This window comes from Myxocyprinus asiaticus, chromosome 37 (genome assembly GCF_019703515.2).
Source record: "Myxocyprinus asiaticus isolate MX2 ecotype Aquarium Trade chromosome 37, UBuf_Myxa_2, whole genome shotgun sequence".
Lineage (NCBI taxonomy): Eukaryota > Metazoa > Chordata > Actinopteri > Cypriniformes > Catostomidae > Myxocyprinus > Myxocyprinus asiaticus.
This window is the reverse complement of record NC_059380.1, coordinates 12,596,288-12,623,173: the sequence shown is the minus strand read 5'-3', so window position 1 is coordinate 12,623,173 and position 26,886 is coordinate 12,596,288. Positions and strand designations below refer to the sequence as shown.

Sequence of the window (26,886 nt, the reverse complement as noted above, 5' to 3'; positions counted from 1 at the left end):
CTCCATGAGTTTAATTTAATTTCATCATCAAAATGGTGTCTATCAGTTCATTCTTAAAATTTTTAACAATTATTATTATATTATTATATTATATTATTATTATTATTATTATTATTATTATTATTATTATTTACTATACATTTGTAATATATTTCTGTCACAAACTTGAATTTCAGGGCTCTAGCTTATATTTTGAAATGTGCTTTTATTATGACGTGTATTTTTTGCCTGAATCTTCACTTTCCGGATAAACAGTTTGCGACAGGGTGACTTTTAAGCCCCATCTTTTTACACTGTCCTTTGAGTCAGACAAATAAAATGTAGGACAACGAATGTTTCTATTTTAGATTACTGGTGTTTGTGTTTATGGTCATTTTGAAATGTTATGTTTTAAATTGTATTACTGTGAAGCACTTTGGTCAACTTGGTTGTCTTAAATGCATTATAAATAAAGTTGAGTTGAGATTAAAGCGCAAATGCTGTGATTTAAATTTTAAATACAGGTGCATCTCAATAAATTAGAATGTTGTGGAAAAGTTCATTTATTTCAGTAATTCAACTCAAATTGTGAAACTCGTGTATTAAATAAATTCAGTGCACACAGACTGAAGTAGTTTAAGTCTTTGGTTCTTTTAATTGTGATGATTTTGGCTCACATTTAACAAAAACCCACCAATTCACCATCTCAAAAAATTAGAATACATCATAAGACCAATAAAAAAAACATTTTTAGTGAATTGTTGGCCTTCTGGAAAGTATGTTCATTTACTGTATATGTACTCAATACTTGGTAGGGGCTCCTTTTTGCTTTAATTACTGCCTCAATTCGGCGTGGCATGGAGGTGATCAGTTTGTGGCACTGCTGAGGTGGTATGGAAGCCCAGGTTTCTTTGACAGTGGCCTTCAGCTCATCTGCATTTTTTGGTCTCTTGTTTCTCATTTTCCTCTTGACAATACCCCATAGATTCTCTATGGGGTTCAGGTCTGGTGAGTTTGCTGGCCAGTCAAGCACACCAACACCATGGTCATTTAACCAACTTTTGGTGCTTTTGGCAGTGTGGGCAGGTGCCAAATCCTGCTGGAAAATGAAATCAGCATCTTTAAAAAGCTGGTCAGCAGAAGGAAGCATGAAGTGCTCCAAAATTTCTTGGTAAATGGGTGCAGTGACTTTGGTTTTCAAAAAACACAATGGACCAACACCAGCAGATGACATTGTACCTCAAATCATCACAGACTGTGGAAACTTAACACTGGACTTCAAGCAGCTTGGGCTATGAGCTTCTCCACCCTTCCTCCAGACTCTAGGACCTTGGTTTCCAAATGAAATACAAAACTTGCTCTCATCTGAAAAGAGGACTTTGGACCACTGGGCAACAGTCCAGTTCTTCTTCTCCTTAGCCCAGGTAAGACGCCTCTGACGTTGTCTGTGGTTCAGGAGTGGCTTAACAAGAGGAATACGACAACTGTAGTGTCTGTATGTGGTGGCTCTTGATGCCTTGACCCCAGCCTCAGTCCATTCCTTGTGAAGTTCACCCAAATTCTTGAATCGATTTTGCTTGACAATCGTAAGGCTGCGGTTCTCTCGGTTGGTTGTGCATCTTTTTCTTCCACACTTTTTCCTTCCACTCAACACGCTTGGATACAGCACTCTGTGAACAGCCAGCTTCTTTGGCAATGAATGTTTGTGGCTTACCCTCCTTGTGAAGGGTGTCAATGATTGTCTTCTGGACAACTGTCAGATCAGCAGTCTTCCCTATGATTGTGTAGCCTAGTGAACCAAACTGAGAGACCATTTTGAAGGCTCAGGAAACCTTTGCAGGTGTTTTGAGTTGATTAGCTGATTGGCATGTCACCATATTCTAATTTTTTGAGATAGTGAATTGGTGGGTTTTTGTTAAATGTGAGCCAAAATCATCACAATTAAAAGAACCAAAGACTTAAACTACTTCAGTCTGTGTGCATTGAATTTATTTAATACACGAGTTTCACAATTTGAGTTGAATTACTGAAATAAATGAACTTTTCCATGACATTCTAATTTATTGAGATGCACCTGTATATAGTTTACATGTGCTGCGTGGTTCACAGTAGATTAGTGCTGCTCTGTCATCTGATACAATGTGAATGATTCTCAATGTCCGTGGAGTTTCTAGTGTTTGAGCGGTCGGATTTATACATTCATTTAATCTTAGATGAGACCATTCTGTTTTAGCTGAGTTTGAAAATGCTTGCCTTTTTAGCTGGTTTGGGAAAAAAAAAAAAAAAAAACGTAGGAAGGGTAGACGCTAATTAAATGTAAAAATGAATCTGTCCCTGAATCCGAATAGACTCATTTGACACATGCCCATTGCTTCAAGACATATCAGCACATGGAAAACCGATATACTTTAGCCTTAAGGTATATGGGAGCTCTAAATTATGTTTCTCTTTGTGGTGGTTGTTTTTGCACAAGATCTGTGCAGTTGGTATTTTGTTTGGCTTAGTGTGTGATGTGGAGAATAGTTTGAACCCCTCAGAAAACATAACCCTTGCTGTTAAAGACGAGGCTCTCAGTGATTCTATCCTTCAGAGGTTGCCCCTAGCAACAGAATGTATATCATCATCCGCAATGCTATTTATATTTGTAGACAAAAAGAAAAAAATTGTTTTTTATGCTTCATGTAACACATACGTTTGACTGATGAACTGGAAAATGGGATTGCATGTGTTTCAGTTGGCAAGGTGAAGGTTAACATGAATAAAGATCATACATCCTTCATCAATAAGAGTTAATATCATTCCTTAAAGGTGAAGTGTCAGCCACCAGCTGATTGGCGTAAGTTTTGTGGTTGTCAAAAAATGACCTGGCAAAAAGAAATAAAGGCTACAACGAGGATTTTAGGTACAATAGGTCGTGTTCGTCTTCTGGGTTGGGGATCCAGGACACCCCCAATAGATTGTTAGAGACGGGTAACCGGAAATGGCGGGTAAACGGACTCAGTGGCATGAATGTTGTCGTTGTTTGGCTGAGGTACCTATGAGGTAAACATTATTATGACGCTTGGGCAGTAGAAGCCACAAGGAAGCTGTCTGGCTGATGCTGCCTTGCTTTCATACTGTACCCAGCTTTCATACCGTAACTTGTGTTGCCCACAAGGTCCAGCTACCTTGCCTTTTGAATGTTTGGACATGAACCCCCCCCCCAACCCCCCGCCCCCTCCCCCATTGATGTACTGCTGATGAACTACAAACTGGAAAAACAAAACAAAAAACACATTTCACAGATGTTTACATCGGAAGTTAACAGGAAATAACAGCAAAAAAAAAAAAAAAAGCTGTTTTTTCTATTTCAGGTGATACACACACAGGCTTTGCACAGCATCCATATCGGGGGTTGTGTTCTACTTCTGTCCACAAAGAGGGCCTGTAAACCGAAGAGAATATTACAGGTTATTGAGTTATTGAGAGTTATCGTCACATCTTTGTTTTATCACCAGTGTCACCAAGTTGTCTTCCAAAGAGCATCTCCCAACGTGGGGTTCTATTTATATCAGCTATTCATCAGCTCCGGCAAGTGATGGGAGATACAGCACACAGCAGGGCAAGTGCGTGAGACACGCAAGAGCTGCCAGGCCACTTTCTTAACCATCAGCATCGATAATAGCTGGATCGTCTAAAGACCCAAAACTCACAGTCCAATAGAGATTAAGAGCAAGTACTGTATGTGAGATGGCATTAAGTTAACAAACATGCAATTATTTATATTTTACCAAAATGCAAACTCAGAAGAACAAGCTAAGAATGAGCTTACAAAGTTAATGATTGTTTCACTTGTAAGAAGGTCAGCACAGATCCTCTATACCGTTAGACTCCAAAGGTTTTCGTGTAATGATAAAAACCCTGGAACCTTTGAGGGAGGTCATATGCTATTCCCTCTAATTTTCTTTTTCCACCAACACTGAGTGCGTTTACATGGACACCAGAAAGCAGCGTATTGGGAGAATGCGTCTTATTGAGAGAAAGCTGCATTCCTGTTTACATGTACTGTATAAGTGGCGTACTCTTAACTTGTGTATACATGTGCAATATCGAGGGAAGCCCGGTTGTTGCACGCGCGCGCCAGACAGAAGGGAGGTTCTCATGATTGCGTGCTCGTTACACTCGTGCGAAAGTGCAGATGAGAAGCCTTTAGCTGATTGCGAGATTATCATTAAATCTGCCTCGGCAGTCCTAAATAGGCTATCACTTGGACGGCCGCTGAAATATCTTCAATGGGAGAACCATGGCATTGTTCTTTCCCTGCTGTCCGCGACCCAGTCCGAATAGACCTGCGACCCACCAGTTGAGAAACACTGCTTTAACTAACACACACACTCATTTATGTCAGACTCGCTTCTCTGACATTTTCTCCGCTGCATGTATGTGTGTTGGGCAAGCTGACGAGTCTGACAGGCAGACGAGGAAAAAGGAGATGCGCACGCGCAGGTGAGATTCTCCGTCCGGTTGTATTTTTTTTCTCAATACCGTAGATAAGCAAATGTACATGGTATGATAACCGTCAATTTTCATACCGTGGTATACCGTGAAACCGGTATATCACTGCAACCCTACGTAAACACCGGTATTCCCCCAATGTATGAGCGCATATACATGGAGGTAAGGGAGTCAAGGGACAGTTGATAATTTACACTGGTATTTATAAATGAGTATAGTTTATTGTGTATATGCTTTCCCTTCTGTACTCCTGGAAATGTTGAAGTCTTTCTGCTTTGTTTACTACTTGTTCTGCTTCATCCAATGATGTGTGTTAACCCGGTCTGTTCACGCACATGCTCACTCTTCAAAAACCTGTGAGAATGCCGCTTATGTGTTTACATGGCCAGATAAGCCGCGTTCTCTGGGAGAAACCTAGGTGTGTTAAACCGCTTCCTCTTAATCCCTTAAGTGGTGTAAGGAAACCCGCCTTCTCGTTTACATGGCGTTTCAGAATGCCGCTTTCTGCAAAAACCTTGAAATAAACCGTTTCCTTGAGTGCATGTAAACGGGCTCAGTGACTAAGTTTACATGGACACCAGAAAGCGGGTTATTGCGAGAAAGCGTGTTATTGCGAGAAAGCGGCGTATTGCGAGAAAGCAGCGTTCCTGTTTACATGCACTGTATAAGCGGTGTACTCTTTACCCCTGTATATATGCGGCTCGGACAGTAAGCAGCTTTCTCCAGAGCAATGTAATATCCCCGTAACGCTTGTGTAAATAACAAACATGGAATCCAAGGAAGACTTAAATATTTTATTCTCTGTTGCTTCGCTTTATTTCTAGATATTCCAGAGTTGTTGCTGTGTTTGTTTCCTTACCTTTCTATCACGACCTGCAGTGGAATTGTGCTTCAATAGTGGGGTTTCCCTTTACGTAAAACGACGGGATTCCGTTAATGTACGCGCATATACGTGAACGTGAGGGACTGTCTGTATTTTACAGTGGTGTTTATAAATGGGTATAGTTTGTAGTGTATGTGCTTATCCCACTGTACTCCCAGAAATGTTTTGTTGACTTGTTGTTGGGCTCCATCCTTTGACGTTTGTTCTCCAGTCTGTTCCACGCACATACACACCCCTCAAAAACCTTTTAGAACACCGCTTATGTGTTTACATGGCCACATAAGCAGGAGAGAAACCTAGGTGTGTTAAACCGCTTTCTCTTAATCCCTTAAACGTCGTTTACATGACATTTCAGAACGCCGCTTTCTGCAAAAACCCTTGAACAATCCGTTTTCTTAAGTGCATGTACACGTGGTCACTGACATGCTTATGCTCTACACCAAGTCCTGTGATCCCCAGGGGGGCCGCAAGGGGGTGCTAAGGGGGTGTAAAAACATAAAAAATAAAAAAATAAAAAAAGTTTGACATTACCAAATTTTACATTATTACTGTTTTGTTTTGCTTTTTTAAAGACTGTTGGAAATCATGAGATTAATGATGATTATATTTTTCTACTTACATCTTTAGTTTTTAACTAAGGAATATAAAAAAAATCTGCATATAGGTTTGTGATAAAATATATATATATATATTTCTTGAACATTTAGATGCCATATTAAGTTTGCTTACTGGGGGTTGTAAGGCAATATATTCAGTAAAGCTGTTTTGGAATAATATAAAGAAAAAAACACTATACACTTAATACAAAATAAATATTTTTGGAGTATTTTTTATAACAAACTATTTATAAAAAGATAATTTTTATATTTTAGGAAGGGGGGTCCCTCGCAAGGGGATCATCATATTTCAGGGTCCTAGGCATCGAAATGTTTGAAAACTCTTACACTGTGACTCCAGCCAGGTCTCCTAAGCAACCAAATTGGCCCGGTTGCTAGGGAGGGTAGAGTCACATGGGGTAACCTCCTCGTGGTCGCGATTAGTGGTTCACGCTCTCAGTGGGGCGCGTGGTAAGTTGTGCGTGGATCACGGAGAGTAGCATGAGCCTCCACGTGCTGTGAGTCTCCGTGGTGTCATGCACAGCGAGCCACGTGTTAAGATGCTCGGATTGACGGTCTTAGAAGCGGAGGCAACGGAGACTTGTCCTCCGCCACCCGGACTGAGGTGAATAACTGTGCCACCATGAGGACCTATTGAGTAGTGGGAATTGGGCATTCCAAATTGGGAGAAAAGGGGATGAAAAAATAAAAAAAGAAAGAAAACCCTTACGATGAGGTAAAACACTTGTTGTGCAAAGCACCGCAGCCCAATAAATATGAATAAGAAACAAGTATGTAAAAGTTTGCTCTAAAGAATCACAATATTGTTGTATCACAACCCAGATATCCATAAATGATCGTATTGTATCGCCATGTCTGTGCTGATTCCCATCCATAGGAAAGATGTGATGGAGGAGGCTGAGCAGTTTTATGGACTATTTGACCCTTAAGCTGCTTTTATATAATATTTAGCTATTTAGAGCAATACAGTGGGGGTTGATTGGGGCAATACTGTGGGCTTACTTTTCTCTCCTACAACCAGTTATCAAGATGTTATGACATCTTCACTTTTAGCCATGCATAGCTCTCTCACACTGGTTTTACACCCAATGCTTGACTGCCAGAAGCATGTTGAATGTAGCATGTGGTTGTTGTTGCCCCTGATGTAGGTGATAATCATAGACGTGTTTTATACTGTATGTGGTTTTGGGAATAAATTAGCAGTTTCTGTATTTTAAGCTGTCAATATCTTACGTCTTCTCTCTTTTTTTTCCTGCTCGTCACAGGTACGACTCGCCCCCCTCGTGACGGAGAGGTGCCAGGAGTTGATTATAATTTTTTGTCAGTGGACGAATTTCTGAAGCTTGAACAGAGTGGGACCCTGTTGGAGATTGGATCTTACGAAGGTAAACAACAAACAATAAAGAGTTTTAAACACAAATGCTTTTGTATATCCTACATATAATATGATAGAACTTTACACATACAAAGAGAACCATGAAACTTACAAATATATTTACATTTCATTAATTTAACGCTTTAGACTCGTCAAAGCTCTGTTAACAGGGTTCCTACAGAAATGGAAAACCTGGAAATATTCATTTTAAAATTGATTTAAAAAGTTTAAAATTGTTATTTGCAGGCCTGGAAAAGTCATGAAAAATTCTGCACTTGAGTATGATCAAGCTCATTTCATCGGCTGAAAAATATTTATTTTTATCAAATATTACATACTGAACATTTAAAAAAAAAGCACTATAAAGCTTTTCTCATAGTAACAGTTCCTTTTTTCCTTTACAGAACAACGTTGTATGGCTTGTGATTTGCTTTTGTGTGTTTGCCGTATAAAGGTTTATTTACCCATATTAAATTAAAGCAGTGCTCTTAAATCAAGGCCAGGTCGCTTTAGTTGAGGTTAGTTTGTAGAGCAAAATTCCTTTTTAAATTAAGTACTCATTCTGAAATCTTTATGAAGTACCAGAGCCATTCACATCTACTAAAATGTGGATCCTACCCTGCAAGGCCGCTTACTTCTCATTTCTTGTCTGTGTACAACATCCTTGGTATTTAGCTATAATTGGACACATCAGAGATTTGGTACACCAGAATCGTATTTGATGGCCATGTACACATTACAACGGTAAATGATCATAGGATATGTGTACGGTACATGGATAACTCCCGAAATTGCAGTGATTCATGTAACACCCATTAGACATGTAACAAAAAAAGAGGCTTTGGCTATTAGTTAAAATGTTCAGTCCTTTCTCTCTACTGTAGTATTTTACTAAAATGAAATCCCTAATTGTTATTAAGGTTGATCATAGGGCCTGGCATGGCTAAACTCTAAATGTATTACTCAGATTTAATGATGTCAAGTGCTTTTCTTTCATAAAGACAGCTCTGCCCATTGAGCACGCTTACTGCCCATAAACAATACTCCCAGACAGGCTAATACCATTATATGCACCCCATGAATCCAAGCAGTCATCTTCATAATGTATCATCAAAATCATCATCATGACTGTTTTCTACCAATCTTGCATTTCCTGTAACCTTCCTGTTCTGAATGGTGGTAATATACTCTTGTTGCCTAGGTAACTATTATGGAACACCCAAGCCGCCCAGCCAACCCCCTAGTGGGAAAGTGATTACTGGCGATGCTCTGCAAGACAGCCTTCCTGGTTCCCAACAGTCAACTCCACGCCGCAGCAAGTCCTACAATGAGATGCAAAATGCTGGAATAGTGCCTACAGAAACTGAGGAAGATGATGAAGTTCCTGAAATGAACAGTAGCTTCACAGGTCAGTTAGGAATGGGTGACTCTGTGGACGTATTTGTTTGTGTTTCTATCTAGCACATGGCAGAAAAGATGAGTGATACCTCTTTGTTGCTTTCTCCCTCCTTCGTCATTATGATTACAAGAGGAAGCGAGAAATAGCACCATCTGGCTGTGGGAAAAGGTTTTGTTGTGTTTGAAAGCATCAAGATGGACTCTTATTTTGTCTTATTTATTGCTTAGACATTTACTGCATTTTTGCAAAGGTTGAATTTTGTGTTCTAAGCAGGCATCTGTTTTTAGAAGTCAACATGAAGTGCCATTCGCAACCTTATAAGCTACTTGATATTTTACCGTAATCCAATGTATATCTGAGTGAAACAGGATATTCAAAGAGAGAAAATGTAGGAAAGGGCTTTATTTCATCCATCGGGAAGATTTTATTAGATTGTGAAAAGTAGGCTGTACATACCAGAATGGTGGCAGGCACTTGGGAGTGGAGGGGTTAAAATTAAAAGGGATTTGTGATGTCAGCTGGAAAGGAAAGTTGCTTCAGAGGCGAAGCAAGTTGTTATATTTTGTTTAAAGATTAAATATACTCTACAGACCTTTTCATTTGGAATAACATGCACTGATGAATCGGGATAAATAGGGTCATCGAATGATGGTCATGGAAGTTTTAACCACATTTTGATTTAAAGGTTTATGATGACAAACACTTTCTGGAATATTTGTATTTGGAACATATATTTGGGATAACGTGCCTGACTCTAAGCCTGATTGACCACTACACAAAAATGGACATTAAAAATCAGGTTGGTCTAATGTGAATCACATCCCCTTAAAAGCGGGTTGTCAAGCAATTATTGCTACAGAGTGTGCTTGCAGGCGTTGCCTTGACTTCCTGCTTTGTAATTATACACAGCTACAGTTTAAAAGTGCACTCAGTAAACTTTTAGCTCATGTCATCTTGGACTTACAGTGACACCTAGTGGTGTGGATGCAGCAGCATTTCAAAATCAGTAGTTTTCGGTTACTGTTGCCAGTGTAGAAATTCACTATTCACAATCAGCCATGATAAATATAATCCAAGAGTGAAAGTGTCCAATAAAAAGACAGTTACTGAGATTAAACGAGTAGTATTCAGCTGGTCATGTGATTCTAAAATGGCAGCCCCCATGAGGGCGTCCCTGTCCCATGTAGAATAAAACGGCTTTTATAAGGTTACTGAAGTGACTAGAGTCTTCATCTCATGTTAGTGCTCATGATTTTATACATACGTTTCAAATTACAATTCATTTCTTTAGGAGTAAAACTTTTTTAATGGGGAAAAATTACTGAGTGAATCAAGAATTGTTTTCTGATCCATTCTTTGGGCTGTAATCTCATGTTTTATTTTAAGGGTGCCTTTGGCTATGTATGGAAATGCTCTGTGAATTATAATATTTATATATTGTGTGTGATGTTCAATAACCAAGTTAATTTTAGGGCCCTTGATTTAAAATAAGCAATAAGCCGTAATATTCACACAGGTTCACGCCTTTCATTTGGCAAAGTGGTTTGATTTAAAGTAGCTAATTCAGGCAGGCGGGCCGTGCAATGTATTTGAGAGTCGATTTGTTTGGATTCCTCCCCTCTTCAAGTAGGTTAAGAGTTTTTACTGTTTACACTCCTATTGATCTAAGGGGATGTTGGTGATTTCTTGTTTTGTTTTGGGTGGGAAAGTACACAGAGCCAGGTGTTGGTATCCAAATGTGTTTGTGTATTAAAGAGTGTGAATGGTGTCTGATCACTGCAAACTTTAAAGGAAGTGAAAGGGAGGGGGGCTTAACCCCCTTGGTCTTCCTACAATCCACATTAGGAAAGCAGCAAGCCTGGTGCCACTTTCCAAATTATTAGCAATAGCAGACATGTATCTGTGTGCGTTTATGTGCAGTTCCTAAAGGTTTAGTGAATAATTACTGCATCATCAAACAGAGTTGCGACAATGAAATATTTCCCCAAACACTCCCCAGATCTGCCCATTGGTCAGACAAAAAGATGGCCACACCCCAAACCCGCAATAGGTTGAGCCAAAGTTGCTATGTATTGCTGGTTGGGATGCTTGTTTGTTTACACATTTCAGGGGAATCAACCTACAAATGGCTAACTTATAGTTGTTTCTGCATGTTAAACTGGGATAGGAAAAAGTATTTTGACATCGAAAAATGACACACTTCACCTTTAACAAGAGCCTTATTTGAACAGACAGTGTGTTTATTCGGGTACTGTTTTTCGCATGTTTGCAGGAGACTCGAGTGAACCGGACGACCACCCCTCTGTGCGGCCCTTCGCCCGCGACCACGTTCTACCCTACGGGCTCAACAGCACCTCGGCGTCAACCACGGAGAGCTCTCAGAACACACACACACACCCCAGCCATCCCACGGAAGAGGACCCTCTGGGGCCTCTGCCCGATAACTGGGAGATGGCCTACACTGAGAACGGAGAGGTCTACTTTATAGAGTAAGTTCCCTGAAATACTGTATCTACTACCTTCATCTCTGCTGGAAAAAAAAAAAAAAGCTTAAACCAGCCCTAGATGGTTTGCTGGTCTAAGCTGATCTCGCAGCCTGGTCAGGCTGGTCTGTTTGCTGGTTTTAGAAGAGGTTTTGGTACTTGTCAGCAGGTCAGTCTAGGAGTTCAGCTTGTCCACCAGCTGAACAAGCTTGACCGGGTTAGCAGACCAACTACACCCGCTTAAACCAGCTAAGACCAGCAGACCAGCTTAGGCTGGTTTAATTATATAGTTCACCCAAAAATACATTTTCAATGGTCATTTACTCACCCTCATGTTGTTCCAAATCCATATGACTGTCTTTTTTCTGTGGAACACAAAAAAATATGTCTCAGGCTGTCACCATTCACTTTCATTGTATGGAAAAAGATGCAATGACAGTGAATAATGACTGTGGCTGTCAGTCCCTAACATTTCATCTTTTGTGTTTCATGGAAGAAAGTAGTATGGGTTTGGATCACATGAAGGTGAGTAAATGATGACCGAATTTTCATTTTTTGGTAAACTAGTCTATCCCTTTTTTCTTTTTAACTATTTTTAGACATTGATTGGACTATAAAAACCTGACATTGCAATGTCTTTTGTAAAAAATAGATATTGCTTCTGGCAGTTTTTTTTTTTTTTTTAGATGACAAGAGAGGATGTACAGTACATAGCAAAGTTTGTGATATCTTTAGTATATGTTTTCCTGCCTGCTGGGATGAAGAAATGAGAACACAGGATGTTGTTCTGCAGGCATCTTTTTTAAGAACAATTCTTCACTGTCTGTGCTCTGCATATATTCTTAGCCACAACACAAAGACAACATCCTGGATAGATCCCCGATGCCTGGACAAACCTCAGAAGCCCCTAGAGGAATGTGAAGATGATGGTATGGACACGCTGACTGTGTTTCTATCCTGTTTGCTCATGTTAATGTCTGGTTTTTATGGTGTGTTTGTGATGACATGCCTTCATAACTGTGTATGTATTGTGTCTGAATGTTTTGTGGCTTTGTGCATAATTTTGTCATGTACTTTTATGCATATTTGTGGTAAATTTATGTCACAATTATAAATACACATGGAACAGTTTGTTGGAACTGAGCTTATACATTAAATTCTCCCATAAATCAGACTCAGTCACTCTAGACGCCCCTCACTGCAGCAAGCCCATCCAATGTAATCTTATGATGGCCTTTAGATGGCGCTTTTGAGCTGTCCGAGCTATAGCAGTCATTCTCACCTTGTGGCAGAATGACTAAGGCATCTACTGTAATACAATAAGGAGTATCTGGATTATATTAAATCTCCTCACGTAAACAAATAATTCCCTTGGATCTCACCTCTACAGCTGATTTACGTCTGTCAGCTCCATGTGCGATGCCTGTTGCCAAAAAGTAAACCGGAATGATCATGCTAAATATGATCATTAAGGAAAAAAGGCATGAATATAGTTGCTCAAATCCTATACGGAAGTTCTGTATTAACACAGACACAATCATTTTGCTTTTAACAGATGCCATTACTTTGACAGCTGATGATTTGAAAAAACTGTGTACATAATACGGTGGAATAGCTATAAGGCTACGGCTTGCTTTGAGCTGTAATGTGCTTTTTTTTTTTTTATCAGCTAACCCTCTCTGTCTCTCTGACACCCTTTCCCTGTCTCTGTCACCCCACTTTGTGCACACCTGCTCCCCTTTTACTCGAGAAGAAGGGGTACATACAGAGGAACTGGACAATGAGCTAGGTAGGCCACAATTCCATAGGGACATTTTTTTTTTTCCCAATGTGTTGACAGCCTGCATGTTGTCTGAGTAGAAACAACACTTTTGTGCTGCTCTGGAACCAGCTACTTTTTAAAGTGACAGTTCAGCTAAAAAAAAATGAAAAAAATAATATTATTTACTCACACTGATGTTGTTCCATACCTGAATGACTTACTTTCTTTTGTGTAACACAAAAGGAATAGTTAGATGGAATGAAAGTGAATGGTGACTGAGGCTTTTGGTCCTTAACATTCTGCCTAACATCTCCCTTTGTGTTCCACGGAAGAAAATCCTATGGGTTTGGAAATACATGAGAGTGAGGAAATAATTTTTGGTGGAACTATCCCTTTAACCTAATAATGGAATTATAAAAACAGACCTCAGAATTGATCCCAGATTAGTGTTGAGGGATTACAACTATGCACAATGCACTTGTGCTGCCATGTTTTAATATTGTTGTCATCTAGTGCTGCTTTGGTTTTGAAGTTCTTTTGTATTCATTTTTGAACGACCGCAAAGCACATTTCATTATTTTCAAACTGGGTTCATTTGTGTTGTCATAGGCACTGCATGATATAAAATATTCATTGTTACTATTTCTACCACTGAAGTGTGCTCAGTTTAACTCCGAGTTCCCACAGCTGGAAGTGGTTCTGTCTTTATTATGCATTCAAATAGCTGAAAAATCTGAAACTGTTATGTCGAGCTAACCATGACAGGCAAAACATTGAATAATTTGTTGCTTTAATCAGTGTTATCATCGACACAGCACATTATATCAGTTCTATTCCAGCACACCGAAATCTCTCCCTGCTGTATAGAGAGCTTTCGTAATAGAAGGGCTGATTCATCATTAGTAACGGATTAGGTGATGCAGGCAGTCGCCTTGAGAGCCCTGTGTTTGTGTCCGGGCTGATGGGAAGAGCACGGTCAATAGCTATTGATTTGAAAAATCGGAGCCATTAAATGGATGCGTGCCTGTGGGATGGGGCAGTAGGTATGAGAGTATCCAGTCACACGGGAGAGACCTGATCTTATAGAGAGGGAAGATGGGATGCAAACAGATTAATGGGCAATTTGTCAGTTGAGTCCCTGTAATGATTTGGGGGAGGGATAGTATGCACTGTTGAGCTTTTGCTCTAAGTAGGCGTTACCCATTTGTCTTGGTCCAGTATCCCCAATCAACACTTTAAAGGAATAGCTTATCTAAAAATTAAATTCTCTTATCATTTACTCACCCTCATGCCATCCCAGATGTGTATGATTTTCTTTCTTCTGAAGAATAGTTCAGCTCTGTAGGTCCATACAATGCAAGTGAATAATGACCAAACTTTGAAGCTCCAAAAAGACAGCATAAAAGTAATCCATACGACCCCAATGGTTTAATCCATTTCTCCTGAACCATTACAATCAGTTTGGGCTGAGAACAGACCAAAATATAACACATTTGTCACAAAAAATCTTTTCACTACAAATCCTTGGCAATCATGATTTCAAGCTTGATTACACTTCTTAGCGCCATCTAGCGCACTGCACATGTGGCAAGCACTAGGAAGTTTAATCGAGCTTGAAATCATGATCGTGCCTAGAGACTGCAATGGCAAGATGTACATCTAGAGTTACATTTTGGTCTGTTCTCAACCAAAACTGACTAGATCACTTCAGAAGACATGGATTAAACCACTGGAGTCGTATAGATTATTTTTATGCTGCCTTTATGTGCTTTGTGGAGCTTCAAAGTTCTGTTTACCATTCACTTGTATTGTATGGACCTGCAGAGCTGAGATATTCTTCTAAAAATCTATGTTTGTGTTCTGGGATAGCATGAGGCAGAATAAATCTTAAGATGGTTTAGGATTATTTTTTAAATCAGGGTTGTCTAGTATTAGAGGCTTTGACAGGTGTAAATGATCACTGCTTTGCACCAGAGCTGTCAGTACTGACTTGGCAAAAAAGACTGACAAAAAAGGTTTCACAAATTTATGCATGTGGAAATTAGAATTTGGGTTAATAATTATTTTCCAGAAACATGCCCTCTTACTATTACTTCAGCTTGGGCTTATTCAAGACGAAAGGTGAACTTAATAATATTTCATGTTGTTTGAATACCTACGGCTTTGAGTTTCACCCAACAAAAACACTTGTTTATAACAAATGTAAAAGCCGAGAAATGTTTAACCCGTGAATGGAGGACTTATATATTAGATTGTTATTTGTAAGCAATTAGTGTTGTTTGACATTAATGGATCCATTAGAACAGTGCCGTAGTCATCCTTATTTGCTATTGCTGCCCAGGAGAGATAATGAGTTCTTGCTTTGCACAAAATAAATTATACTTGTGTGCTGCTTTCATTGGTCATTAGAAACCGGCACAATATAGAAGTGTTCTTTCTGGGAGCCATAATGATGAGGTCCGTGCGTGCTGTAGGCACTAATACAGCTGCTCTGTGCCCTAGGCATTTCTGCCTAAACAGGTGTCATCATGGTAAAGAACACAACATTTTTATATGGATGGAGGAGGTACATTGCAATGTCAAACACAGTGGAGCTTTTTCATGATTATTCCTTTATTCTAGAAGACATTTTGTGTATTTTTTTTCCACCTTAACAGTGTTGCTATCAAGTCGTTATCTCTGAATATCTTGCTTTGCTTTTGTACAGTTGTCATCCTTTCCTGCAAGATTTTGAATTTTTTTGAAATCTTTCTCTTTTCTTTTCTTTTCTTATCTTTTCTTTTCTTATCTTTTTTTTTTTTTTAACAAGGTCAGAAGAGTTGGAAATGCTTGACAGATCTGTTGTTTATTCAAACATCACAAGCAGAATTTGTCAGAGCTGTGTCTCTTGGGGCAGATGGCAAACCTCAACACAAACTTTAGCCTGTTAAAAAAAAAAAAAAAAAATTCTATTACCAAAGAAATCCACTTACATGTATGGATGTTTTTCTCACTTAACACTGTGTTCTAACCAGAAGCAATGCGATAAACAACTAGCCATAAAAAGCCTCTTTCATTTTAATTAGAGTATTTGTCCTAACCAGACTTCAACTGCAACAAGCAATGAGTGACAAAACATTTTGATTGATTATTTTTTATTTCACATTGGTCCAAAATTCTGCTCCACATAACTGTACATTTAACATTAAATATCCTTTCTCTTCCCTGCGATTGTGTCGTGTTTTGTGCTGACAGACAAATTGTTTGTCTCTGTAAACTTGTCTATTCACACCTTGTTTAGAAAAGATGTAAAGGATAATGTAGAGTCATTTGGCTGTTATCGCAATAACAACTGGCTGACAGTGCCTTATGCTGCTTACTTCACAGCTACTAAACAAATAAATAAATACTTGGACATAAAATATTGATTTGCGTTAAAAATATATAATTATGTGAGAGGAAATACATTGCTGAAAAGCTGAAATCCACCTCCAGTTTGCGTTGGAGTTCTGTTGGTGTTTATTTTTAACTAATTACTGCTCATTATACAGCTCGTTAAAAGACTACTTGCCAAATAAAATAAATTAAATGCACATTGAGTTGAAATTATTTTAATAGCTTACTTGTAAAGATCGCACAGTGATCCGAGGAGTAGTAAAGATGGGTCACAATACCCAGATGAACGGTCTGATAGGTGGATGTGCGCATAGGCGGAGCATGTGTAAGGCTGGGTGAGGCTTAGCCTTCCCCTGGCCAGTAAACTGTCTCCGTTCCCTCACCTCATATACCCTACAAACTTTAATTTACTAGCGGGAAGGGAAAGCTGACTCTACATCAGTGGCCATGGACAAATTTACCATAAAATGTAAATCGCTTGAGTCATTGCGCGAGTTGTCTTTATTTCTGAAAGAATTTAACATTTTAAAACAATTATAATATATGGTAGTGCAATTCTTACATTAATACATATTTATTAGATTATAGTTGCATTGAAACGAGTGTATCCGCATTTGTAACATTCCATTCCTTACATCCATTCACATTTAAATCGATAAGCATCCAATCAAACTCGAAACAATCCAGCATGGAGATGACTGAAAATATTTTCATCATCGTTCCATGAGCTTGTGAAGACTCTCTCCATTAGATTTTATTTAAATTTCCAAAACTTTAAATCAACTGCATGACATAAGCCTATACTGTAGGTGCGGGACCACTTTTAACGGCGTATGCAGGTCCAAACGGTTCCGTTTTTTATTTTTTATTTTATTTTGCTGCGTTAGCAAAGAGTGCTTACTACATAGTATTTAATTTGCTGTTATGCCTATAAAATAAATAGTGCATATTTGCTTGCTGTAGCCTAATATTGAGTCGCTAAAATAATTATTAATATGAGTAGCCTACTGGCATCTGTGTAAACAATAATAACCATTTATTCATCTGGAAGGTTTTGTATGGAGTGTGAACATTTACAGTTAGTAGTAGATGCCATTTAATAAAATATTTTGTCTTGAATGCAGGGGTTAAATTGAGATTTCGGAGGGTGGAACCTTAAAATCGTGTGATTGCTGTTATAACATCCATTCAATTAAAACCACCTGCCTAATAGGTCCCCCTTGTGCCACCAAAACAGCTCCACATCCATGTCATCCATCATTCATGCGATTATCTAATCAGCCAATTGCGTGGCAGCAGTGCAGTGCATAAAATCATGCAGATACGGGAGCTTCAGTTAATGTTCACATCAACCATCAGAATGGGGAAAAAATGTGATCTCAGTGATTTGGAGTGTGGCATGATTGTTGGTGCCAGATGGGCTAGATCAGTGTGTATATTTATGTGTGTGTGTGTGTGTGTGTGTGTGTATATATGTGTATATATATATATATATATATATATATATATATATATATATATATATATATACACACACATACATACATACAGTTGAAGTCAGAGGTTTACAAAAGCTTATGTTGAAGTCATTAAAACTAATTTTTTTAACCGATTTCATATTAGCAAACTATAGTTTTGGCAAGTCGTTTAGGACATCTATTTTGTGCATGACACAAGTCATTTTTCCAACAAATTGTTTCACTTTTAATTGACTACATCACAATTCTAGTGGGTCAGAAGTTTACATACACTAAGTTAACTGTGCTTTTAAGCAGCCTGGAAAAGTCCAGAAAATGATGTCAAGCCTTTAGACAATTAGCCAATTAGCTTCTGATAGGAGGTGTTCTGAATTGGAGGTGTCCCTGTGGAAGTATTTTAAGGCCTACCTTCAAACTCAGTGCCTCTTTGCTTGACATCATGGGAAATTGAAATCAAAAGAAATCAGCCAAGACTTCAGAAAAAAAATTGTGGACCCACAAGTCTGGTTCATCCTTGGGAGCAATTTCCAAACACCTGAAGGTACCATGTTCATCTGGACAAACAATAGTATGCAAGTATAAACACCATGGGACCATGCAGCCATCATACCATTCAGGAAGGAGACGCATTCTGTCTCCTAGAGATGAACGTAGTTTGGTGTGAAAAGTGCTAATCAATCCCAGAACAACAAAGCAAAGGACCTTGTGAAGATGCTGGAGGAAACAGGTAGACAAGTATATATATCCACAGTAAAACGAGTCCTATATTGACATAAACTGAAAGGCTGCTCAGCAAGGAAGAAGCCACTGCTCCAAAACACATAAAAAAACAGACTACAGTTTGCAAGAGGACAAAGATCTTACTTTTTGGAGAAATGTCCTCTGGTCTAATGAAACAAAAATTGAACTGTTTGGCAATAATGACCATCGTTATGTTTGGAGGAAAAAGGTTGAGGCTTGCAAGCCAAAGAACACCATCACAACCATGAAGCATGGGGGTGGCAGCATCATGTTGTGGGGGTGCTTTGCTGCAGGAGGGAATGGTGCACTTCACAAAATATAGATGGCATCATGAGAGGAAAATTATGTGGATATATTGAAGAAATATCTCAAGACATCAGCCAGCAAGTTAAAGCTCGGTCGCAAATGGGTCTTCCAAATGGACAATGACTCCAAGCATACTTCCAAAGTTGTGGCAAAATGGCTTTAGGACAACAAAGTCAAGGTATTGGAGCTGCCATAACAAAACCCTGACCTCATTCCGATAGAAAATTTGTGGGCAGAACTGAAAAAGCGTGTGTGAGCAAGGAGGCCTACAAATCTGACTCAGTTACACCAGTTCTGTCTGGAGGAATGGGCCAAAATTCCAGCAACTTATTGTGAGAAGCTTGTGGACAGCTACACAAAACATTTGACCCAAGTTAAACAATTTAAAGGCAATGCTGCCAAATACTAACAAAGTGTATCTTCTGACCCACTGGGAATGTGATGAAGGAAATAAAAACTGAAATAATTATCTCTACTATTATTCTGACATTTCACATTCTCAAAATAAAGTAGTGATCCTAACTGACCTAAGACAAGGAATGTTTTCTATGATTAAATGTCAGGAATTGTGAAAAACTGAGTTTAAATGTATTTGGCTAAGGTGTATGTAAACTTCTGACTTCAACTATATATATATATATATATATATATATATATATATATATATATATATATATATATATACAGTACTGTGCAAAAGTTTTAGACACTTAAGATCAGTTTCACAAAAGCATTTGTCTTAAGATGGTTATTTATATCTTCAGCTTTAGTGTTGTCAGTAGGAAAAAATACATTTTAGACTCCCAAACATTACTTTTGCAAATTGAAAAGATTAGATTAGAAGAACAGAGAGCTCTGCAAGAGATGGCATTGCCCCCACAGAGCCCCCCACTGAACATCGAGTCAGTCTGGGATTACATGAAGAGACAGTAGCAATTGAGACAGCCTAAATAGATAGAAGAATTGTGGTGAATTCTCCAAGAAGCTTGGTATATCCTATCTGCCAACAACCAAGAAAAACTGTCTAGGTGTACCTAGGAGAACTGGGGCTGTTTTAAAGGTAAAGGTGGCCACACCAAATATTGATTTAGCTTTTTTATGTTTACTGGACTTTGTATGATGTTAATTGATAAATGAAAAATATTTATGGCATTATCATTATGACATCCTCACTATGCAAAATTTTTCACAAGTGTCTAAAAATTTTGCACAGTACTGTGTGTGTGTGTGTGTGTGTGTGTGTGTATATATATATATATATATATATATATATATATATATATATACATATATATTTTTTTCTCTCTCAGATTAATCTCTTTGACTGGGATTCTGTTATATAATTTGTCTGTCATTATTTAATTTAACCATTAACCAATCAGAATAGAGTATTCCAGAGAGCTGTGAAACAAATAAAGATAGGGATTGTCCAGTGTATGCAATTAAGATGCAATTTGCATTCTATATTTTTAGCATCTGCTCAACATGATCATTATAATTTCAGAATGGCTGTCATGTTTGTTTGAAATCTCTGAAGTTTTAATTGGTAGAAAAATCAAGACCTCAAATAACTAAGGTCTTGATTAAATTTTTGTTAAATTACTTACAATGATTTTAAAATCTCTTGTGTTTTTGCTCCTATTCCAGAGCTGCCCACAGGCTGGGAAAAGATTGATGATCCAGTGTACGGGGTATATTATGTTGAGTAAGTGACTTATATTTCTTTACCCATAATACACCATCTTTGCTCCCTTGACTTCAACATATGACATAATCCCAAACCATCAAAGAGTCAGCCTCCATCCACCAGTTCCACTTCAGCTGTGCACACCCTTTGTTGCCATTACCATTTGGAAAACTTGTTCCCTTTCCCTCCCCTTCTGAGTGAGATTATTTATATACAGGTGCATCTCAATAAATTAGAATGTCGTGGAAAAGTTCATTTATTTCAGTAATTCAACTCAAATTGTGAAACTCGTGTATTAAATAAATTCAATGCACACAGACTGAACTAGTTTAAGTCTTTGGTTCTTTTAACTGTGATGATTTTGGCTCACATTTAACAAAAACCCACCAATTCACTATCTCAAAAAATTAGAATATGGTGACATGCCAATCAGCTAATCAACTCAAAACACCTGCAAAGGTTTCCTGAGCCTTCAAAATGGTCTCTCAGTTTGGTTCACTAGGCTACACAATCATGGGGAAGACCGCTGATCTGACAGTTGTCCAGAAGACAATCACTGACACCCTTCACAAGGAGGGTAAGCCACAAACATTCATTGCCAAAGAAGCTGGCTGTTCACAGAGTGCTGTATCCAAGCATGTTAACAGAAAGTTGAATGGAAGGAAAAAGTGTGGAAGAAAAAGATGCACAACCAACCGAGAGAACTGCAGCCTTATGATTGTCAAGCAAAATCGATTCAAGAATTTGGGTGAAGTTCACAAGGAATGGACTGAGGCTGGGGTCAAGGCATCAAGAGCCACCACACACAGACATGTCAAGGAATTTGGCTACAGTTGTCGTATTCCTCTTGTTAAGCCACTCCTGAACCACAGACAACGTCAGAGGCATCTTACCTGAGCTAAGGAGAAGAAGAACTGGACTGTTGCCCAGTGGTCCAAAGTCCTCTTTTCAGATGAGAGCAAGTTTTGTATTTAATTTGGAAACCAAGGTCCTAGAGTCTGGAGGAAGGGTGGAGAAGCTCATAGCCCAAGTTACTTGAAGTCCAGTGTTAAGTTTCCATAGTCTGTGATGATTTGGGGTGCAATGTCATCTGCTGGTGTTGGTCCATTGTGTTTTTTGAAAACCAAAGTCACTGCACCCGTTTACCAAGACATTTTGGAGCACTTCATGCTTCCTTCTGCTGACCAGCTTTTTAAAGATGCTGATTTCATTTTCCAGCAGGATTTGGCACCTGCCCACACTGCCAAAAGCACCAAAAGTTGGTTAAATGACCATGGTGTTGGTGTGCTTGACTGGCCAGCAAACTCGCCAGACCTGAACCCCATAGAGAATCTATGGGGTATTGTCAAGAGGAAAATGAGAAACAAGAGACCAAAAAATGCAGATGAGCTGAAGGCCACTGTCAAAGAAACCTGGGCTTCCATACCACCTCAGCAGTGCCACAAACTGATCACCTCCATGCCACGCCGAATTGAGGCAGTAATTAAAGCAAAAGGAGCCCCTACCAAGTATTGAGTACATATACAGTAAATGAACATACTTTCCAGAAGGCCAACAATTCACTAAAAATATTTTTTTTATTGGTCTTATGATGTATTCTAATTTTTTGAGATAGTGAATTGGTGGGTTTTTGTTAAATGTGAGCCAAAATCATCACAATTAAAAGAATCAAAGACTTAAACTACTTCAGTCTGTGTGCACTGAATTTATTTAATACACGAGTTTCACAATTTGAGTTGAATTACTGAAATAAATGAACTTTTCCACGACATTCTAATTTATTGAGATGCACCTGTATATATATATATATATATACACATACATACAGTATACACACCGAGCAGCCACAACATTAAAACCACCTGTCTAATATTGTGTAGGTCCCCCTCGTGCCACCAAAACAGCGCCAACCTGCATCTCAGAAGAGCATTCTGAGATGCTGTTCTTCTCACCACAATTGTATCTGTTATCTGAGTTACCGTAGACTTTGTCAGTTTGAACCAGTCTGGCCATTCTCTGTTAACCTCTCTGATCAACAAGGCGTTTCCATCTGCTCACTGGATGTTTTTTTTTTGTTTTGTTTTTAACAAACATCACTACTTTTCTCATAAATGTGCCAAGGAGAGCTTTGGTGGAAGTCAAAATTTCATATCATTGACTAACTTCAATTTCAGTCTGTTTCTCACCCAAAGCTATCATTTGACTTCAGAAGATTTGGAATGTATTGTATGGACTACTATTATGATACTTGATGGTGCTTTTTCATTGTAATTGCATGGAAAAGAGCGACTGCTGCATAATTCTTTACTTGCACTTCATAATTTCACCTTTTCTCTTCCACAGAAGAAAGTAAGTAATACAGATTTGGAATAACATGAGAGAATTTACATTTTTGACTGAACTATTACTTTAAGGCTCCTTTTATTGCCATTTCTGTGAATTAATTCACTGTATTTCTCTTGCTCTTTCTTGTGCAACCTTTTCCTTCCCTATCGTTCTGTTTATTGTATCTCCCTCTGGTTCTGTTATTGACTATGTCCTCTGCACACATCATTATTCTCTCTCTCTCTCTTCCTCTGTCCATCTCCCAGCCATATTAACAGGAAGACTCAGTATGAAAACCCGATTCTGGAAGCTAAAAGGAAGAAGCAACTGGAGCAGTCTCAGCCCGCTGAAGGTGAGCGGAATATCCAAGGTTCGTTTCAGACCCTACATGCCGCTTTTTCTTTCTTTTAGTCTGTGATCATCCTTTTCTGTCATGTGGTATTGTGCTGGTGTTATTATTTTGGAATGATGAATTCATTTTACTTTGCAGCTAACCTTTTCATGTCTTAAAGGAATAGTTCACCCAAAAATGAAAATTCTCTCATTATTTACTCACCCATATGCTATCCCAGATGTGCATGACTTTCTTTCATCTACTGAACTCAAATGAAGATTTTAGAAGAATTTCTCAGCTCTTTTGATCCATAAAATGCAAGTGAATGGGTGCCAAATTCTGAAACTCCAGAAATCACATAAGGCAGCATAAAAGTAATCCACACGACTCCAGTGTTTAAATCAATGTCTTGAGAAGCGATATGATAGGTGTGTGTGAGAAACAGATCAATATTTAAGTCCTTTTTTACTATAAATTCTCCTCCCTGCTCAGTTAGTATCCACTACAAATTTCACATTCTTCTTCTTGTGTTTTTGTGATTCACATTCATCATGCATATTGCCCCCTACTGGGCAGGGAGAAGAATTTCTAAAAATCATAAATTGTGTTCTGCTGAGGAAAGAAAGTCATATACATCTGGGATGGCATGAGGGTGAGTAAATGATGAGAGAATTTTCATCAAATTCTATCCCTTTTTTAAAAAAAAATTTAGTTTAAAATGTAGCTTTTTCACTTATTCATCACTGTACTTAAGGGTTTGTTTCAATGTAACACTTTCATTTAAAATTTTACAACACTTTTACACCTCAACATGATGCATTTAAATTAATAAATGTATGTTTTTGGGCCAGTCTTTGTTTAAACCTGGTGTTGAATTAAATACAATTTATAATCATGTTTTTTGTACATTGGCTCATTTTCAGTAGGCTACAGAATTAAACTTAACTATCATTAAAGGACTATTTCAGGTTAAATACAAGTTAAGCTCTAGCAACAGTATCTTTAAAAAGCTGTTGATTACCACAGAAAATAATTTTGACTTGTACCTCAATTTTGTTAAAATAAACAAATAAATGTGTTGACAGGTATGCATTTACAATGGAAGTCTATGGGGCAAGTTTACAGTAACGATTGCCCCATAGACTTCCATTATAAATGCATTTCTGTACACATTGATTTTGTATTTTTGTTTTTACAAACTGAGATATGAATCAAAATTATTTCCTGTGGCATGTGACAGCATGCCACTTTACCTTGTATTTAACCTGTACTATTCCTTTAAAGGCTACTTAAGTGACACTTTATCCCATATAAATGGATTTAACATGCTCTGGGCCTTGTTCCCATGCAGTGCTGCTTAATATCACGGTCATGACATGATTTCCCAATAATAACTTCTTCCTCAAGTTCAATATCTCATAACCTCCCACTGATTATGATACAGTACTGACAATATGCAATATTGAGATCTGTTTCACATCTAGATGCAGTTAGGACACCATAGGGGACGTTTTTGGTTTAATCACTGTTGGCCATCTAAGGCTCTAAGGCTGGCAGTTGCACTGACTCAGTATTAGTTTGTAAAGGCAGGAAGTTCGACTGACTTGACACAAAAAAAGGAAGTACACCCTTCACTCTTTCAGATTGGATAGAAGAGCATTCACCAGGAGCACCGCTAATGAGCTATGCTGCTAACCATCAAGAGACTTACAGAGACCCCGGCACCGCCCCTCCACTACCAACCCAACTAGGGGCTAAACGTATGTGCTGCCTCCTTTTTTTTGTTTGTAACACAAACACATACACACCCGAGTGTGGCGTATTCCTCTGTGGACATTCACTGTTCACTCACTTTGTTCACTTTTCCCAAATCTCCTTCCCTCAGTTCTCTGTCTCTTCCGTCCCTGTATTGTTTGAACTTTTGTTTTAGCTGCACAGGGTCTTATTTACAAAAGTTTTAGAGAAAGACAGAATGTCTTATTGTGCCATTTCTCCATGGCGCCTTAATGTGGGCACTCTTTCAATTTCTTTTTCAGTTGCTGCTTCTTAAAGTGTCATCTCGTACAAAATATGCATTATGAACAAGTCAAGGACATGCACAATCGATGACAAGAAATGGTGTCGGTTCAAAAGATTACATCTGAAATTCAAACATGATTTGACGCACAAAGTTCTGACCAAGGCTCATGCTCTAGAGATTGTGAAAATGTTGCAAACATTTTAATCTTGGATTAAAAAAATCTATAAATTTAGGATTATATACAAAAAAGTCTATTCATTACAAATCATAACAATATGAGTACAAAAAAAAAAAAAAAAAAAGTATTTAGTACTTATTTAGGCTAGTAGTATGCTTGATGATCCATGATGATCCATGTTATACAGCATGATTTGAGAATGTTCCATAAAGCATCTTGTGTGTTTCAATGGAATAAAGAAAATCGAACTTATTTTTATTAAGGAGTTAAAGGAATAGTTCACCCAAAAGTGAAAATTCTCTCATCATTTACTGACCCTTATGCCATCCCAGATGTGTATGACTTTCTTGCTTTTGCTGAGCACAAACAAAGATTTTTAGAAGAATATCTCAGCTCTGTAGGTCCATTCAATGTCAACAGGTTTCAAAACTACAATCTCTTAAATCAAAACAATAAATCTCCACTTTCAAACAGCCCACCTAATTGCTCTTTCCTACGAGTTCTTCATTAATTTTGGTGATTTGCAATCTTTCTGCGTATCGCCCCCTATTGGGCATGGAGGAGAATTTTGAGTAAAAAATGGACTTAAATATTGATCTTTATCACACCCACACTTATTATATCACTTCTGAAGTCACGGATTTAACCACTGGCGTCGTATGGATTACTTCTATGCTGACTTTGTGCTTTTTTTGAGCTTCAAAGTTATGGACCCTGTTGACTTGCATTGCATGGACCTACAGAGCTGTGATATTCTTCTAAAAATTTTCATTTGTGTTGAGCTAAAAAAGAAAGTCATTTACATCTGGGATGGCATGAGGGTGAGTAAATGATGAGAGAATTTCTATTTTTGAGAGAACTATCCCTTTAACATGGCAAATGTCACAAATTTGCTTATTTGATTAGTGACCTAGAAATAGAGCAGAATCTTAAATATTTCATATTCATTTTACATAATAGCATTTCTTTTTTTTTATCCTAAAACTTTGTTCATTTCCTGGTTTGAATGAGATTTTGAATCCCATATTTTCAGTATGGTCTCACTTTTGAGACCCTGCTGTATATGCTGTTTGGTGTACAGTATGTGTGCGCATTTAGAATTTATTCTCTTTTGAACAGCTCTGTTTCTCTCTTTCTCTGTCATGTTTTCCCTCTCTTATTTATATATCTCTATCACGTCCATTCATTTGCATTTAAGTGTACAGTGTGTGTCTCTCTCCTCAGGATCTCTCTGCAGCTTTCTCTATTCCTTCTGTGACATGACAGGCCATGATGAACAGATCACACAACCTCTCTCTAGTCTACTACTCCCTTCTCCTCTGCCAGCTCCTACTGTCTTTCCTCTCATTCTCTCTTAAGTCTTAAACCGATGTGATATGGGTCCTAACTGTACTTTTGCTCTTATCTAGGATCGATTACCAGCCGATACATCTGCTAACATTCGTTTTTG

At 38.3% G+C, this 26,886-nt stretch overlaps 1 protein-coding gene across 6 annotated transcripts in view; it reads left to right on the top strand.

Moving 5' to 3' along the window:
• The window catches only part of LOC127427698 (membrane-associated guanylate kinase, WW and PDZ domain-containing protein 1-like), a 204,528-nt gene that overhangs the window by 124,002 nt on the left and 53,640 nt on the right, over window positions 1-26,886 (top strand). For 4 of the 6 annotated variants that reach the window (XM_051675439.1, XM_051675442.1, XM_051675438.1 and 1 more), the window contains exons 3-10: window positions 7,239-7,358; window positions 8,550-8,756; window positions 11,020-11,236; window positions 12,077-12,159; window positions 12,984-13,019; window positions 20,540-20,597; window positions 23,171-23,274; window positions 24,882-24,998. In XM_051675439.1, the coding sequence (XP_051531399.1) occupies window positions 7,239-7,358; window positions 8,550-8,756; window positions 11,020-11,236; window positions 12,077-12,159; window positions 12,984-13,019; window positions 20,540-20,597; window positions 23,171-23,274; window positions 24,882-24,998 (942 nt within the window). The remainder of the gene's footprint in view (window positions 1-7,238; window positions 7,359-8,549; window positions 8,757-11,019; window positions 11,237-12,076; window positions 12,160-12,983; window positions 13,020-20,539; window positions 20,598-23,170; window positions 23,275-24,881; window positions 24,999-26,886) is intronic. The other 2 variants (XM_051675440.1, XM_051675441.1) reach the window with 2 other exon arrangements.